At 35.7% G+C, this 13,910-nt stretch overlaps 1 protein-coding gene across 5 annotated transcripts in view; it reads left to right on the top strand.

Moving 5' to 3' along the window:
* Positions 1-13,910, top strand: part of WDR33 (WD repeat domain 33) — a 71,042-nt gene that overhangs the window by 8,547 nt on the left and 48,585 nt on the right. For all 5 annotated transcript variants that reach the window (XR_008237533.1, XR_008237534.1, XM_052803897.1 and 2 more), the window contains exons 2-6: positions 8,838-9,062; positions 10,930-10,998; positions 11,444-11,548; positions 12,193-12,288; positions 12,791-12,942. Coding sequence is in view for 3 of the 5 variants with exons in the window: in XM_052803897.1 (XP_052659857.1) it covers positions 8,859-9,062; positions 10,930-10,998; positions 11,444-11,548; positions 12,193-12,288; positions 12,791-12,942 (626 nt within the window). In the remaining 2 variants the exon portion in view is untranslated. The remainder of the gene's footprint in view (positions 1-8,837; positions 9,063-10,929; positions 10,999-11,443; positions 11,549-12,192; positions 12,289-12,790; positions 12,943-13,910) is intronic.

Here is a 13,910-nt window from a genome sequence, read left to right as displayed (position 1 = left end):
AACTGTTGTTAGATTGTATGGACTTTGTTCTCTTTATCATCAGAATTTCAGTAGGTTATTTCTGAAACAAAGATATTGGTTGGTGCGTTTCCCTATTTCAAGTTTTGTCCTGCAAACTACTATAGTCCTTCTAGTCCTTTTCCCTTCCACTGGTCATAAAGCTCTCTGAAGACTTTTTTGGTAGGATTTCTTGCCACTCTTTCTCCCCATCCCCCCTGTTGTTTGTGTGTTTTATGCAAATGAGGGGTTGAGTCTTCTAAGGAGTTATCTCCTGCCAGGAGCCAAGTATAGACAAATGAAAGCAAAATGTCTGCATTTCTTCTGTATGGTACCTAAACAATAATTTGTCTCTAGAATCCAGTAAAGTTCCAGTTCAATCATATGTGAGCTGAGGAGGAAAGATGATGATAATCTGGTGATTTGGGAGTTATGTACCTAAACAGTAGGACTTGAGTCAAAAGGGACCTGGATACGCTTGAGGAATGGGTCAGCAGAAGCATTCTGAAGATCAGCAAGGAGACGTGCAGAGTTCTCCATGTGCGGGCATAGCCTCATGGATTTGTACAAGCTGCGAAGTGACTGCCTGAATAGCAGTCTCACTGAAGGGGACCCAAGAGTTACAGTGAATGCCAGGTTGAATATGAACCAACAATATGTTCTCCTTATAAATAAGGTGAACTGCATATTGGGTGAAACTGGGAGGAGCAACCCAAGCAGATTCAGCTGTGATTTTTTTTTTTTCACCAAGATCAGTGTTAGTTCAGCAGGCCTTGATGTAATAACCAGCTGAAGAATATCTTGATATTTAGGATTAGCAAGGATGAGAGGCCATTTTTGCTTTTAAACTACTTTTCTGTTGTTGTTTTTTAGTATTTGTCATGCTATGTTATGTGATTTAAAAGTTAGTCCTAAAGTTTTGCTTCCTGACAAAATGGTAGCAGCAAGGTAAGGCAGCATCAGTAATCACTTCAGCATGAAAACCAAGCTGGATGTATTTCAGCCAGTTAAGATGAATTGCTGTTATCGTAGTGACTCACAGTAGTAAAAGACAGTCTGGGTTATAATCTAAATGCAGGTCTTGACAAATGCTAAGCAGGAGTCAAAGGAATGTATTCGTGGTTTAGAGGGAGGAAGAATATTGTTTTATTATTTAAAAAATTATAAAAATATTGTGAGTAAACTTTAACTTAAAGCAAAACTATCAAGTCAGTAATAGTGAAATCATGGCAGCAGACCAAATCCTGTGCATTTTCTAACTGAGGTTTAGGTGCAGTCTGCCAAACATCCTCTTACTGCAATTGGTTGCTTCCATGTTTGTTTTGAAGTACACCTCAAGAAACTTGCCGTACAAGTTGCTTTTGTGAGGTGCAGAAGGGGAATAATTCTAGGCTGTTTTACTTGTGAAAGCAGTTTTCTCTACTGTGGCCAATGTGGTAAAGCAGGACCTGTCTTTGTGTCCTGTGAACTAAAGTATTGTGACTTTTTTATGATGTACGTAAGCACCCATCTTCTGAAAATATGTCTGCTTTGGAATGAGTCAAGGGTTTAGTTTGAGCATAAAATGAGGAATATTTGAGATTGGTTTAATTGTTAGGTATTTGCTTAGCACTAGAAATCCAAAATTTGAAGGAAGTGTTAAATGTACATGTAACTTACATGCAGCTAAGCAGACTCACTGTTTAAGGTTGTCCCCCAAGCTCTGTAATCTGAGACTTTCAGACTGGCTGTTAGAAGTTTTTTTCCTGATAGCCCGTTCTCCCTTGTGCTTTTAGATGTCTTCATTTGCCTGTATGCTTTCTCTACTATTTCAGAGGTTCTTGGGCATAGTGTGTTTGTAATGTGAAACTTCAAAGGTGTAGTGCTTTTGTCAATTAAGTGTCAGCACTGCTTCTCTTCCTGCAGAGAATAAACCTTTTGAATCAAAAACTGCATCAAAATAATTGTTATTTTACCAGGTCTTGCTCGCTGTACAGTGAAAAATGATTTTCTTGATAGGTATGCTAGAAATGTTACATGTTCTATCCTTTCAGACTCCATATCATGTGTGGGTATGTGTTTGGCTTGTCTTAAAAATCCAAAAATTTGAACTTCATGGTGAAACTGGGCATGATGAAAGTACAGAACTGAAGTTAAAGGGGAAAAATATACTTCTGCATTTTTAGGTCCTTGATTGTGCCAGTGTAGTAGATTCTGGGCTGTGTATGAAACAAAAATGTTTGAAGTGTCTTCAAATAAGAAGAGGTCATTGAACCTTTTGGGCAGAGTAGTTTATTTTGACTTAGCCAATGATTAATTTAAGTATCTGTTTCTGTGTTTTTTATGAAGATGTAGGAGATATTTTTATTTTATTTTATGTTTATTTTTTTTATTATTATTTTTATTTTTATATTATTTTTTACATTTTCTGTTGGAATAGAATGACTGAAATGAGGAAAGATGCCAAATCCTTTTCCCCCCACTTTGCATGGTCAGAATTTAAAACCCATTTCTAGGAAAGTTTTGTTCACAGGTAGAATACAATCGAGAACAGATGTTAATGTATATTGGGAGTACAGCAGTAGGGCCCTGGGGAAATCTGCTTGCTGCACAGAGCAGTAATGTTGCTTAACAGCAGTCTTTTATAATATAGGTCAGTATTTTTGTCTTGAGTTTTGTCACTTGTTGTGTCATGGACCTCCAGCACCTGTGGATAATCAAGGAGTCTGTTCTTAGATTTTAAGAATGGACTTATTTTTCTTAGGTTTAAACTTACTACACTCACGTCTTCTAGAAAATTTTTTGAGATCTGCATATAAAAATGGAGAAAACTACATGCTATTGCTGTGCCTTCTGTAATTCAAAAGTGGGAATAATATTTTTAAATACTCAAAGGGCAAGAACCTTACACAATTTTTTCTACTGTTATAAGGGGGGGGTTTAATCTGCTTTGACAAAAATTTATTACTTCATCACCACAGGGGTAAGTTGGGCAACTTTGCGCTTCATTGTTGCATCTCATTGTCCGATGAAAACTTTCCTTATCACTGGAGTATATGCTGTTTTCACAAAATGTGTCATTCTGTTAAATGCAGTTCAGAGTCAAGACGGGTCACAATGTGGCTTTGACGATGAGAATGTATTTTTCTAACTAATTTTATATTCCTGCTTAATACAGCCATTACCTTTCATAACTAGTGTTGATACTCTGTAAGAATGACATTAAATTGTGTTTGGTCTGGTTGTTGTTTTTTTTCAGAACAGGTGCGTTTATTCAGATGTGCTTGCAGATTTCTTAAATACACAAATTAAAAAATGCAGAGGTGCATTTTTTTTGGAGATGACTATTTACAATAGGATTTTTGAATGTAGAGAAATCTTACTAAAAGGAAATTAAGTGGTATCTATACCTTGTAGATGTAAAGGCGCTTGTCTAATCAAAGAAAGATGGTATTTGCTACTGATGTACTGAACAATAAACTTGTTATGCTAACTTTCCATTGTGGTGTTCTTACCTTATACTTTTGCCTCAGAAAGCTGAGGTGTTTTTTTCTCTAATAGTGTTTTTTTTTCACTGAATGTCCTGAACCATGTTTTGGATTCCTATGTGCTATTGCAATGCAAATAATTACTATTAATTTTCACTGTTTCTGTTACACTGTAAAAGTGCTTACTTTAAAGCCTACATGTACTTTGTTTAACTGTCTAATAAGCATTTAAAGAAGTAGTATACAGATACACTCAGGAAATTTTTAACACTTGTTTTCCTTTGCTGCTTTAGCCATTTCAGGGGAACGTCTTTTAAGCTGCAGCATGTTCTGTTGTAGTGAGCAGTGTAGAGTTTGCAAAGTAACTGGCTGCTTGCACTCCCCAGGAGAATAGCCTTCTGTTCTACCATTTGGAAACATACTTTTCTTTTGACGTATTCAGGTTATTACTCACGGTATTGCACCCAAATTGCTTTCACTTCAGTGAAAAATAACCATTAAATAGGCAAGCATGTTTTAGTTACCAGTTATTGCACTTCAATAATGATGATCTTTACTTTTGAGGTAAATCATATACATTTTGTCAAGATTATACATAAATCAGATTTTTTTTTCTTTTAGTATTGAACTATCTGTAAGAAGTGACAGATTTAATATAAGCCATGACTCTCTTTCTCCAAGCTTTACCTGATTAAACCAGTATAGAAGGATGCATTGGTGTTTTCATTTGAGTAGTCTAATTTGGTTTATTTTGATTTAGTGAACTTATGTGTGAATTGCTTTGGTTGCATTATTTTGGGCAGCAAAGTCCAAATCTGTCAATTTTCAAAACATATTGCAAGATTCATTTTGATATTAAAGAAACAGTTGTACCCAAATAAAATTATGAAGTAACAATGTTACTAAATGAAATGCTAATGTTATCTTTGTAGCCTTATTTGGGTACATGAACTAGATGGTAACCATTTTCTGTAATGGGCTAGTACTGTATGTGACTTTTCTCTTGTTTTAAAAAGCAAACAAACTCTGTAAATCCATCTATCTTGTGACACCATACTGTCCTGGGTATAAGGTCATCCTCAGTTTTCTTTAATTTTTAACTGTTCTGTAGCCATGTCCCTCTGATTACTCAATAGCATTAGTAAACCTGCCATCCTTGTGGCACTGTTAGGAATGAATAAAAGGCTGTGTTGCAAGTGTATTTGTTGACAGTTAATGAACAGCAATGGACATCTCGGGTGCTATCACAAGCTCCTTGAGTTCTGTTGTGCAGTTTCTTCTGCCCAGTTCTCTCTCAACTAAATTTTTTTTTTTATTTCTGTCTTTTTTTTTTTTTTTTTCCTCCTTAAACCTGTGTCTGTTTGTCAGGTTTCTCATTAACTCTCTCTCGACTGACCTTGCTCCTCAGTTCGTGTTTTTGCTTCTATAGATATTCCCACTCTTACTGTGTTTCTTCTAACTTGTCTTTGGGGTTTTTTTGTCCATCTGGTCCTAATCCTGCCTTCAGTTTCATGTCAGATGTGCCTTCGCTTATTCCCCAATTTGACTGCATTTTCCAGGCTTTCTTTTGTCATCTTAGCTGAAAAGTAGGCCCAATTACTTATCTTCCAGTGTTTCTGGATGGCCCTGTCTTTGCTCAGTGAATTCAGTATATATTCTCTCTATATCCCTAAATACATTTAACCCCCAAATGTGTGAAAGCTAGTCAGCTTTGAAAGGCTATTTGTGGGGACAGAAAGGGGAAAACTGACAGTCAGCTCTCTGAAAAGTCATGTTTCTGTTGCAAACAATAAGGATGCATGAAAGAATGGCATACAAAAATTCAATTCACAGTTCAAATTGTGGTAAAAGTATAATGAAGATAATAGCAATTAATTAGTAACATTACTATCCAGAAACAATAACATAAGAGCTGACCTATGCTTGATGTTGGAAAAATCTTGCTGCTGTTTCTAATTCTGTGCGTTAAGGAAAAAATGGAGTCTTCCTTTTAAACCCTTGTTGATGGATTCTAAAATAAAAACAAAGTTTGATACTTTGCTTAAAATAGGAAATTGGATGTTACTGTTCTGGATTACACGTTGTCCTCCCATATTTGTTTGTATGTCTCTACTCATGCTCCCAATACAACAAGAGCTTTAGCTGTAGACGCGCTGAATTCAGACACTGTTTTAGCTGATATAAAAGATCTAAAGGAGAGCTTGTTGAGGCATTGGTTTGTCCCAACAAAAGACAAAGTACGATACCAATAACTTAAATGGGTATATTTGTCTGACTGGAGTAGAGGTCTTTGGAAATAAATGCTCCAGTTTCATCTGATAACTGAATCTGTATCAACCCCCCCTTCATTTCTAAAGCTTCTTTGTTTGGAAACTTCACTCTGTGTATATACACACTTCTATGTGAATGTGCACACACTCTTTTTAAATATCTGTTCATATATATATATATGACAAATGCAAACATGACTTGGGCATAAGAATATTATGTGGATAAAAGCGTGATATTTGAGCCATTATTAGAAAAAAAAATCATGAGCAGCTGGGTAAAAAAAAATCTTTTGGCAAAGTTTGTAACTGTAGGTTGGAGGCTTTTTGTGATTGAGGCAGTGATCTCGGATGTTGGAGAAACTGCTTAGAACATAAACAGAACATAAACCTTTCATTTTCCTAATCCTGTGTCATCTCCCTTGTCATGTTGTTGTAGTTGTGATGTCACATATTGCCTTGTCATAATCATGAACTCAGAAGGGTCTGTAGGCATGAAGAGGTGCAATTAACATGTTTATGCCTTTGGTCACCTTTTAAGTAGTAGTTTTTGCTGATGTTGATTGCATGTTAAGTGAAGGTTGTTTATGCTGATCTAAGCTAGAGGCTGCTTGTGATAGTTTTAGGTATGTGCAATCTAAATTGATCCATATCATAGCTAATGCTTTATTTACCTATGTTAGTAATTGAAAAATCTTCTTCAGGAGATTTTGTTTTATGAAAGATGAGAATAAATGGTTAATTAACTTGTTGCTTTGGAGCGTTTCTCTAAAAAGGCATTTTTGTGTAATGTTTTCTTGCAAATACATCTGATAAAAGTGTTTTTGGAAGCCCCAGCATATATATTTGTCTGCATTCTTGGTCTTGGTTCTTGAAATTTATTTTTGCATTGCCTATAAGAGAGTACAGATGTGTGGCTTTGAAAAAATATCATTCCCTCTGGGTTAAAGCACTGCTTGATATAGGAGTGTGTATCTTTAGACTTGAGAGAGATTAGTATTCGAAATTTTCTCTTTTTTTTTTTTCCTGAGAAATGAATAAACTTTAAAATTACATTAAAAACACTTTATTAATGGACTTGCATGTTTAATACCAGCTTGTTTTGCTTGTTTGAAGAAGCTGCTTTATCTTTTTTGATATAAAAGCACTACTATCCTTTTTAATTTTACTTTTGAGATTTAACACCTGAAACTTTCTGTACAACAGTTTGATACCTTCTGACAAGTTGTGAAAGAATCTGAGATAGTGTTAGGGGTACTTGACATAGTTCCTACATGAGAAAGTGTTGATACCTTTTTCTTGTTTCAGGCGAGCTTAATGTAGTAATTGTGTTGTTACAGTGGTGTTACAATGTGGCAGTATTTGGAGGTAGACGTGGTGTCTTATTAGACCCCACCTGGTATTGGGCAGCTTTTGGGCAAATGAGCCTTTCCACCACAAGATGAAGGTTTGTTTATTTGAAAGCTGGTATCTCCTTCCAGTTACACAAGTTGGTCTAATAAAAGCTGCTACTCCTGCCAAAGGTCTTAAATTTCCTTACCTCATTTAAGGAAACATGCTGGTTTAGTTTGGACTTGTTTGTCTTGAGTAGAGAATAGCTGTAATGGCTTTTTGGTTTTTCCCCTTGCACATTAGAATTGTTTGTGTAGCTAACAGCCAGGTGTCATAGATGGCTTGTTCTATAGCTGGCCTGACACACTTTCGGTAGCAGTGGGCAGGAGTGTGTGAATTCTGAGTTTGCAAAGCCTGTGAAGGTTAATCCCTGCCCTGTGCCAACAAACTGTCTCATAGTTAAAGGGCGACCTGCTCCTTGTATTTATAAAGAACCTCTTAAAAAGAATCAAACTATGTACTACTTTTAAACCCTCTTTTATGTCTAGCATTTCTATTTTAGCTTTATTTTGCTGTTTACAAAATGGAAACACTTTTCAGTTATTGAGATCAAATAAAGCAAGATAAAATTTTAAGACTGGCAGTTGAAACAACTTTCCAACTCTTCCGAGTTGAGGATATGAGTATTTTAACTAAATAGGAAAGTATATTCATGAATTTACAAACAGATTATTTCAACTTTAAAAAAAAAAAACCCTACTAGTTTTATTTCTGTTATTTTTATTAAATGCACTTTGACTCTGTGAAGACACTAGCCTTCATGCAAAGGAAGGTTTCTCAGCCTTTTTGCACTCCCTTGATGACAGTGCCAGTTTATTTTGGTTTAAATTTTTTTTCAAACTATGAGTTCGGGATTGGGGGGAAGTACAAGTTGAAAATTAAGTTTGAGCTTTCACTGGTTCAGAGTGTGTCACTGCTTAGTCTGAAGTTAGTATATACTTTAAAGACAGTGTATATTGTAGTTTTCAGCTGTGAAGAGGTTGCTATGATCTCATTTAGGGACTTTACAGACTGAAAAATCAGGTTTTAGACTCATTTCCCTCTGTCAGAAAAAATCTGTATATTGACATTTCTTTTCCTACCCCTCACATTTTCTTAACATTCTCAGTGGGTCTTGTTGGGAGGAAGTGATATTCTGTTACACTTATCAAACCTTGGTAAATAAGTAATCCATTTATTTTGTGATAATGGAATTGAACATACACCTACAGGTCGAATGTGATCTGTGGTATATTTACTATAAATTGTGTAAAGGAAATGTAATTTTATTTTCAGGTCCTAGAATAAGATTTTGAGGCAGCCCTTTAAAACTCTTTTTTTGTTAATAGTTAAATTTATTTGTAACTAATGTGTTTTCTGTTGTGTATTGAATCTGAAATATCATAGTCTGTTGAAGGGTCTTACTGCTTCTTGCACTTACTTGTACTAATTTTACTGAGGACATTCTTCTGCACATTTCTAACTTAGGGATGGTAATGCAAACTTTGTAGTGAACTGTTTCAATACAAAATCTCTCTTGATAGAGAACAAAGTACTTAACCAATGTCAGTTGTATGTGGCACAGGGGAAGAATAATAATTGTTCAGAGGAACCTGCAAATATTTCTTTGCAGTGCCTTATGAAGTTGTTTTCCTTGTAAACTTAAGTTAGTGGAGATATTAATGTGGGATTTTTGTCATTATTATGTAGTAACCTAGTGTTTCACTTTTTGCAGTCTTTCAGAAACAAGATAGCCATGGCCACAGAAATTGGCTCCCCGCCCCGATTTTTCCATATGCCGAGGTTCCAGCACCAGGCGCCTCGGCAGTTGTTCTACAAAAGACCTGATTTTGCACAGCAGCAAGCAATGCAACAGCTTACCTTTGATGGAAAGCGGATGAGAAAAGCTGTGAACCGAAAAACCATAGACTACAATCCCTCTGTAATTAAATATTTGGAGGTTAGTTAATTTTCTGGTTTTGTTTGAAAAACTTATCTCCTTCCTGAAATTTGTGATTGTGCTTTTCAGTGTCCATAGAGCACTGGAATACTGGGACATCTACTGCTGCATTTTCAAACTAAATGACAAATGCTTGTAAATTTGGTATAGTATGAATACAAAGGGGTTTGGTCCTTGGTAATAAAACTGCACATATACACAGCTGATCTTGTAGTTTATGTAAACACCAGTTCTTAAATTCTGTCTTGGAATTCCAGCTTGGAGTACAATTGAGTGTCTTGTGTGATATTCTGACTTTTCAGTGAACATAAAAGCTCATTATAAATAACGTAATTGTTCTTATTTCTGTTTTGAAATAGAAATTTCCTGAAGTGGGAAGTAAACCATTAGTATTTCCCCTCCAAAACTAGGGCAGCATAAAAATATTTTCTCATCATTTCACTAAATAGCACTGCAACTTGCACTGTGGTCTCTGAAAGTCGCTTTCTGTACAGTTAGTAGATACAGAACAACTTAAATGAAGTTTTGCTGAGGAAATATTTCTGTAAAAATACTTGTTTAGCTTTCCTGATGGGGTGGTATTAATTTCTTAAGAAATATGATTTTATGATCAAGATTCACTGTACAAGTACTTGATATTACCTCAGAAGAAATAGAATCAAATCTGTAAATACAGGAGCTGCTGGAATCTCAACAGCAACATTACAAAAACATGATGAAACTAATTCAATCTGCTGTGGCCAGCGCATGATTATAGCTTCTAGGGGTTAACAACTGGAAGGTTTTCTTAATAATAAACTTAAATTATCTGCTAATATCTGTTTAAACACCAAACATTTAAAACATATCCTTATAATTTAGGAATGCCCCAAAATTATTCTATTAGTAGTGGACTAATTCTAAAAAAAAAAAATATTTTAGTAGTTCAGGACCTTTTTTTACTGTGGCAGAAATAAGCACCCTCAAACTTCTGTTTATTAAAACAAGGTCGTATCTGTATGTTTTGGATGCTTACACAAAATTAGGATATACCCGAATTCCATTTAAGTCCCGGCTTCAATAATACTGATTTAATTTGATATGGTTCTATAAAAAATTAGAAAAGTGGTTTATATGTAATTTGCTCTTGGCTTAAGAAATTCTAGCAAGCTGTAGTACTGTGCTGGAAATGTTTTACCTAGAATTTTAGCTTATATTTCTAATACATACACAGATCCAAATTGGTAAAGTCTACAGCACGAAGCTGAAATAATTTAATTCTTAATTAACGTAAAGTGCTTTTGAAAAGGTTGTGTTTGACAGCTCACAAAATTTAACTAATTGAAGGCATTTTTATCCCTTGGTCTTCTAAGTTTTATCCATTTGAACGCATTGTTATCTTTATGCTTCAGCTGCAGAAGCTTCCTTTTTAGCTCGTGTCACTGTGCGGGATTTCATTTAGAGTTCATCATTCATCAGTACAGCTCCTAATGGTGTAAATGCTTATCCTGAATGTAAAGCTTTTGAAATGATTGAACATGCTTCTTGTAGAGTACCTATTAGCCTGGGCAGCAAAGTACCAGTTGTCTTTGTTACAATAATGTGGCTTATTACATAGGACTGCTCCTTTCATGTTGTTAAGCTGCAATTTTAAATGAGCTGCTCTAGCCTGATGAAATTAGGACTTTAAACATTCTTGAATCTTTTGCTTATGCTGTACAAATTCTACAGGTTTCCCAAGACCAAAGTCTTTTAACTGAGTTTATTCTAAAATCCTTGGAGTGCTTTGGAATTTCCCAAACAGGCTGTCAGTGTGTTCCTTATTTTCTGTTGGTTAACAATGAAGTATAGTGGTGGTATGAACTAGGAGTTATTTTCTTCTTTCCAGAATAGAGTATGGCAGAGAGACCAGCGAGATATGCGAGCAATCCAGCCTGATGCAGGATATTATAATGACGTAAGTAGAATCTTTCTATGCCCTGATGAAGTTCTGTGGATAAAATTTGTCCAGAAAATCAGAAGGATTCTGCCTGCCAGCTGAGGTTATCTTTTTGTCCACAAGAGGCCTTCAAGATATGAAGGATATCTTCACTCTACATTATCTTGTTCTGTTGGATTCCATGTCCACAAAGAAAACCTGAAGTTGGATAGGCTTTTAATTTTTGGACATAAGAACTCTCATAATGCACTGAGCTCGCAAAGCTGCTCTTGAAGATGCTGGTTCTGGATGTTTGAGATGGTAAATCATGCAGACTTATGAACACTTCTAGCGACTTACTTCTGATAATATCCCTGCAAATTAAAAACTTGCTTTTCCAGAAACGCGTGTTCAGAATGTATGCTTTTCTTGCAGTTTTTGGTTAGAAATGTCATTACTAAATCTTTTGTTTCTTCTCTTGTAGTTGGTCCCTCCTATAGGAATGCTGAACAACCCTATGAATGCTGTAACGACAAAATTTGTTCGGACTTCTACTAATAAAGTAAAATGCCCAGTGTTTGTTGTCAGGGTGAGTATAGTGTTGGATTTACTTAGTTGTATTGTCTTAATTTAAAGTGATATTCATAACTGAAGAAAGAAACAAGGTAACAGTTAAAGCATTTCCAAATAAAACTAACATGTGAAATGTATGGACTACTTCTGTGTTTAGTCTTTCTGTGGAGGGTTTTAGGAGATTAAGTGGTAAGGTCTGAGTACAAAATAATTCTTACTCTCACAGTTTGAGGTGCACTTCCTACTTTTTTCATTTGGAGGGGCTAATTATCTTGACTCTCAGAAAAAAGACAATTCAGTCTCTGTGCTGTTTGACTCTTGTAGCATCTTTTAACAACTTTTCCATTATGTCAGCAGTATCATTTAGTATGGATATTGTGTGCTAGAAATGTATTGGTGCCAATAAGCTGTTTCTTCTCTTATGAGTAGATTTTTTTTTTCATTGATTTTACAGTGGGCCTTGTCCTGTTGTTACAAAAGAAAGGCAAAAGCCCTCTTGAACAGTTCTGCATTTCTGTCTATCTTGCATCCTCTAGAAAGTCATTTAGTAAATTCCAGTTCTGCAGATTTCCTGGAAGAAGCTTATGATTTATTTGGAGGATTGTGAAGAAATATTTGAATGTTATATTTGCACAGTTTAGTTAAATTTTTCTTTTGCAGTGGACTCCTGAGGGGAGACGCTTGGTCACTGGTGCATCTAGTGGAGAGTTCACTTTATGGAATGGACTGACTTTCAATTTTGAAACGATATTGCAGGTAAATTCATCTGTCAAGATTTCTGTGTATTTGCTTGAGGTCTTGGAGCATGTTTTAGGAACACATCTTCACCCTGCTCATCACGGGTCTGTGGTCTAAATGCAGTAATGGGAGCCTTAGAGGTCTTTTATTTTTTTTTATTCTGCTCTGACCCCATGTCAGACTGTGGCTATAGGCAATTCATTTAATGCTTCTCATTCCATCTCCATATGCTACACTAACTGTTATCAAAAACATACTATGAGTATTTGTAATAATGAAGAAACACTTTGGAAACAAAATGCAAATACTCTTCATTTATTATTTAGAAGACTATTGTATACAGAATAAGGGAAATTCCCCCCCCCCCCCCCCCCCAATAACATCTTGAATCTAACTAGGTCATCATTGTTTTCATTTCTTTGTTTGAGCTCTTAACTAGGAACTTTACTAACTTTTGTGTTTGTGTGGGTCAGATAGTATTTGAACGTGTTTGCTAGAAGTTTTGTTTCTGAATTTACAGGCTCACGACAGCCCTGTAAGGGCTATGACTTGGTCACACAATGATATGTGGATGCTGACAGCAGACCACGGGGGATATGTGAAATACTGGCAGTCCAACATGAACAACGTCAAGATGTTCCAGGCACATAAGGAGGCGATTAGAGAGGCCAGGTTTATACACAATATACCATTTTCTGTAGTACCTATTGCCATGATTAGACTGTTCTCTAAGTGTATTCTGGGTGCAGAAATGCATGGGTTCTGTCAGATTCTGGGAAACTTCCTGCACCACATAAACACAATATTTTCTTTTGTTTCCACATTCTCACCGTTTTGCTGGCACCTTTCTGAATTAGTATTGTCCCAGTATCCGCCTCTGCAATATGTTAGAGATGTATTTGTCTGCCGCATTTTGCACTGGTATTCTTTTCATTTTTATATGGTGACGATGTGTATCAGTTATTCCTTTTTATACGCACTGTGTAAGACAACAATTTCATTCCAAATAAAGAATTCAGTCTTTAATAATCTAACTGAATAAAATATAAAGCCTTCAGAAATAAAACACCTGCATAGTTCTCACAAAATAATAAAACACTAAATAAAGTGAAGAACTGCTTGGCTTGGTGAAGCCAAGACTTCCAGTAATACTAAATACCCACGCAGACTGCCACATACAGAAGTCTAATGTTAATACTGAATGGGTTCTTCAAGCTTGAAACTGTAAGCAAGCCATTGAAAAGAAGACTGTAGGATATTCTCTTGGTTCAGTGTTGATGCCTCAGTTGTGCAACTGTCTATTTATATAAAAAAATGGAATCTATAGTGATACAATCAGTAAGATGTAAATGAAGGTTGTTTCTAAAGCAAACCTGCACATAATCTTTAGTAAGATATGGAAATGTTTTTAAAGTAAGCCTGAAGAGAAGCTGCAGATCCAAAATGAAGCTAAAGCAGTGTTTGGGTTCAGGTGCTGGCCCTTGGCGATAAAGGTTCACTGCCACAAAACCACTTTCCACTAAAGTCACCATTTTTCTTTGATAGGGTGCAGCATTTTCTGCCAGAGTTTGGTTGTGAGAAGTGCTTACATTGGATTCAGTTACTGTCTGACTATCATGGCCATACACTGAATTTCTCTA

Source organism: Harpia harpyja, chromosome 12 (assembly GCF_026419915.1).
Source record: "Harpia harpyja isolate bHarHar1 chromosome 12, bHarHar1 primary haplotype, whole genome shotgun sequence".
Classification (NCBI taxonomy): Eukaryota; Metazoa; Chordata; class Aves; order Accipitriformes; family Accipitridae; genus Harpia; species Harpia harpyja.
The sequence above is the reverse complement of the archived record's forward strand: the minus strand, read 5'-3'. Positions and strand labels throughout refer to the sequence as shown.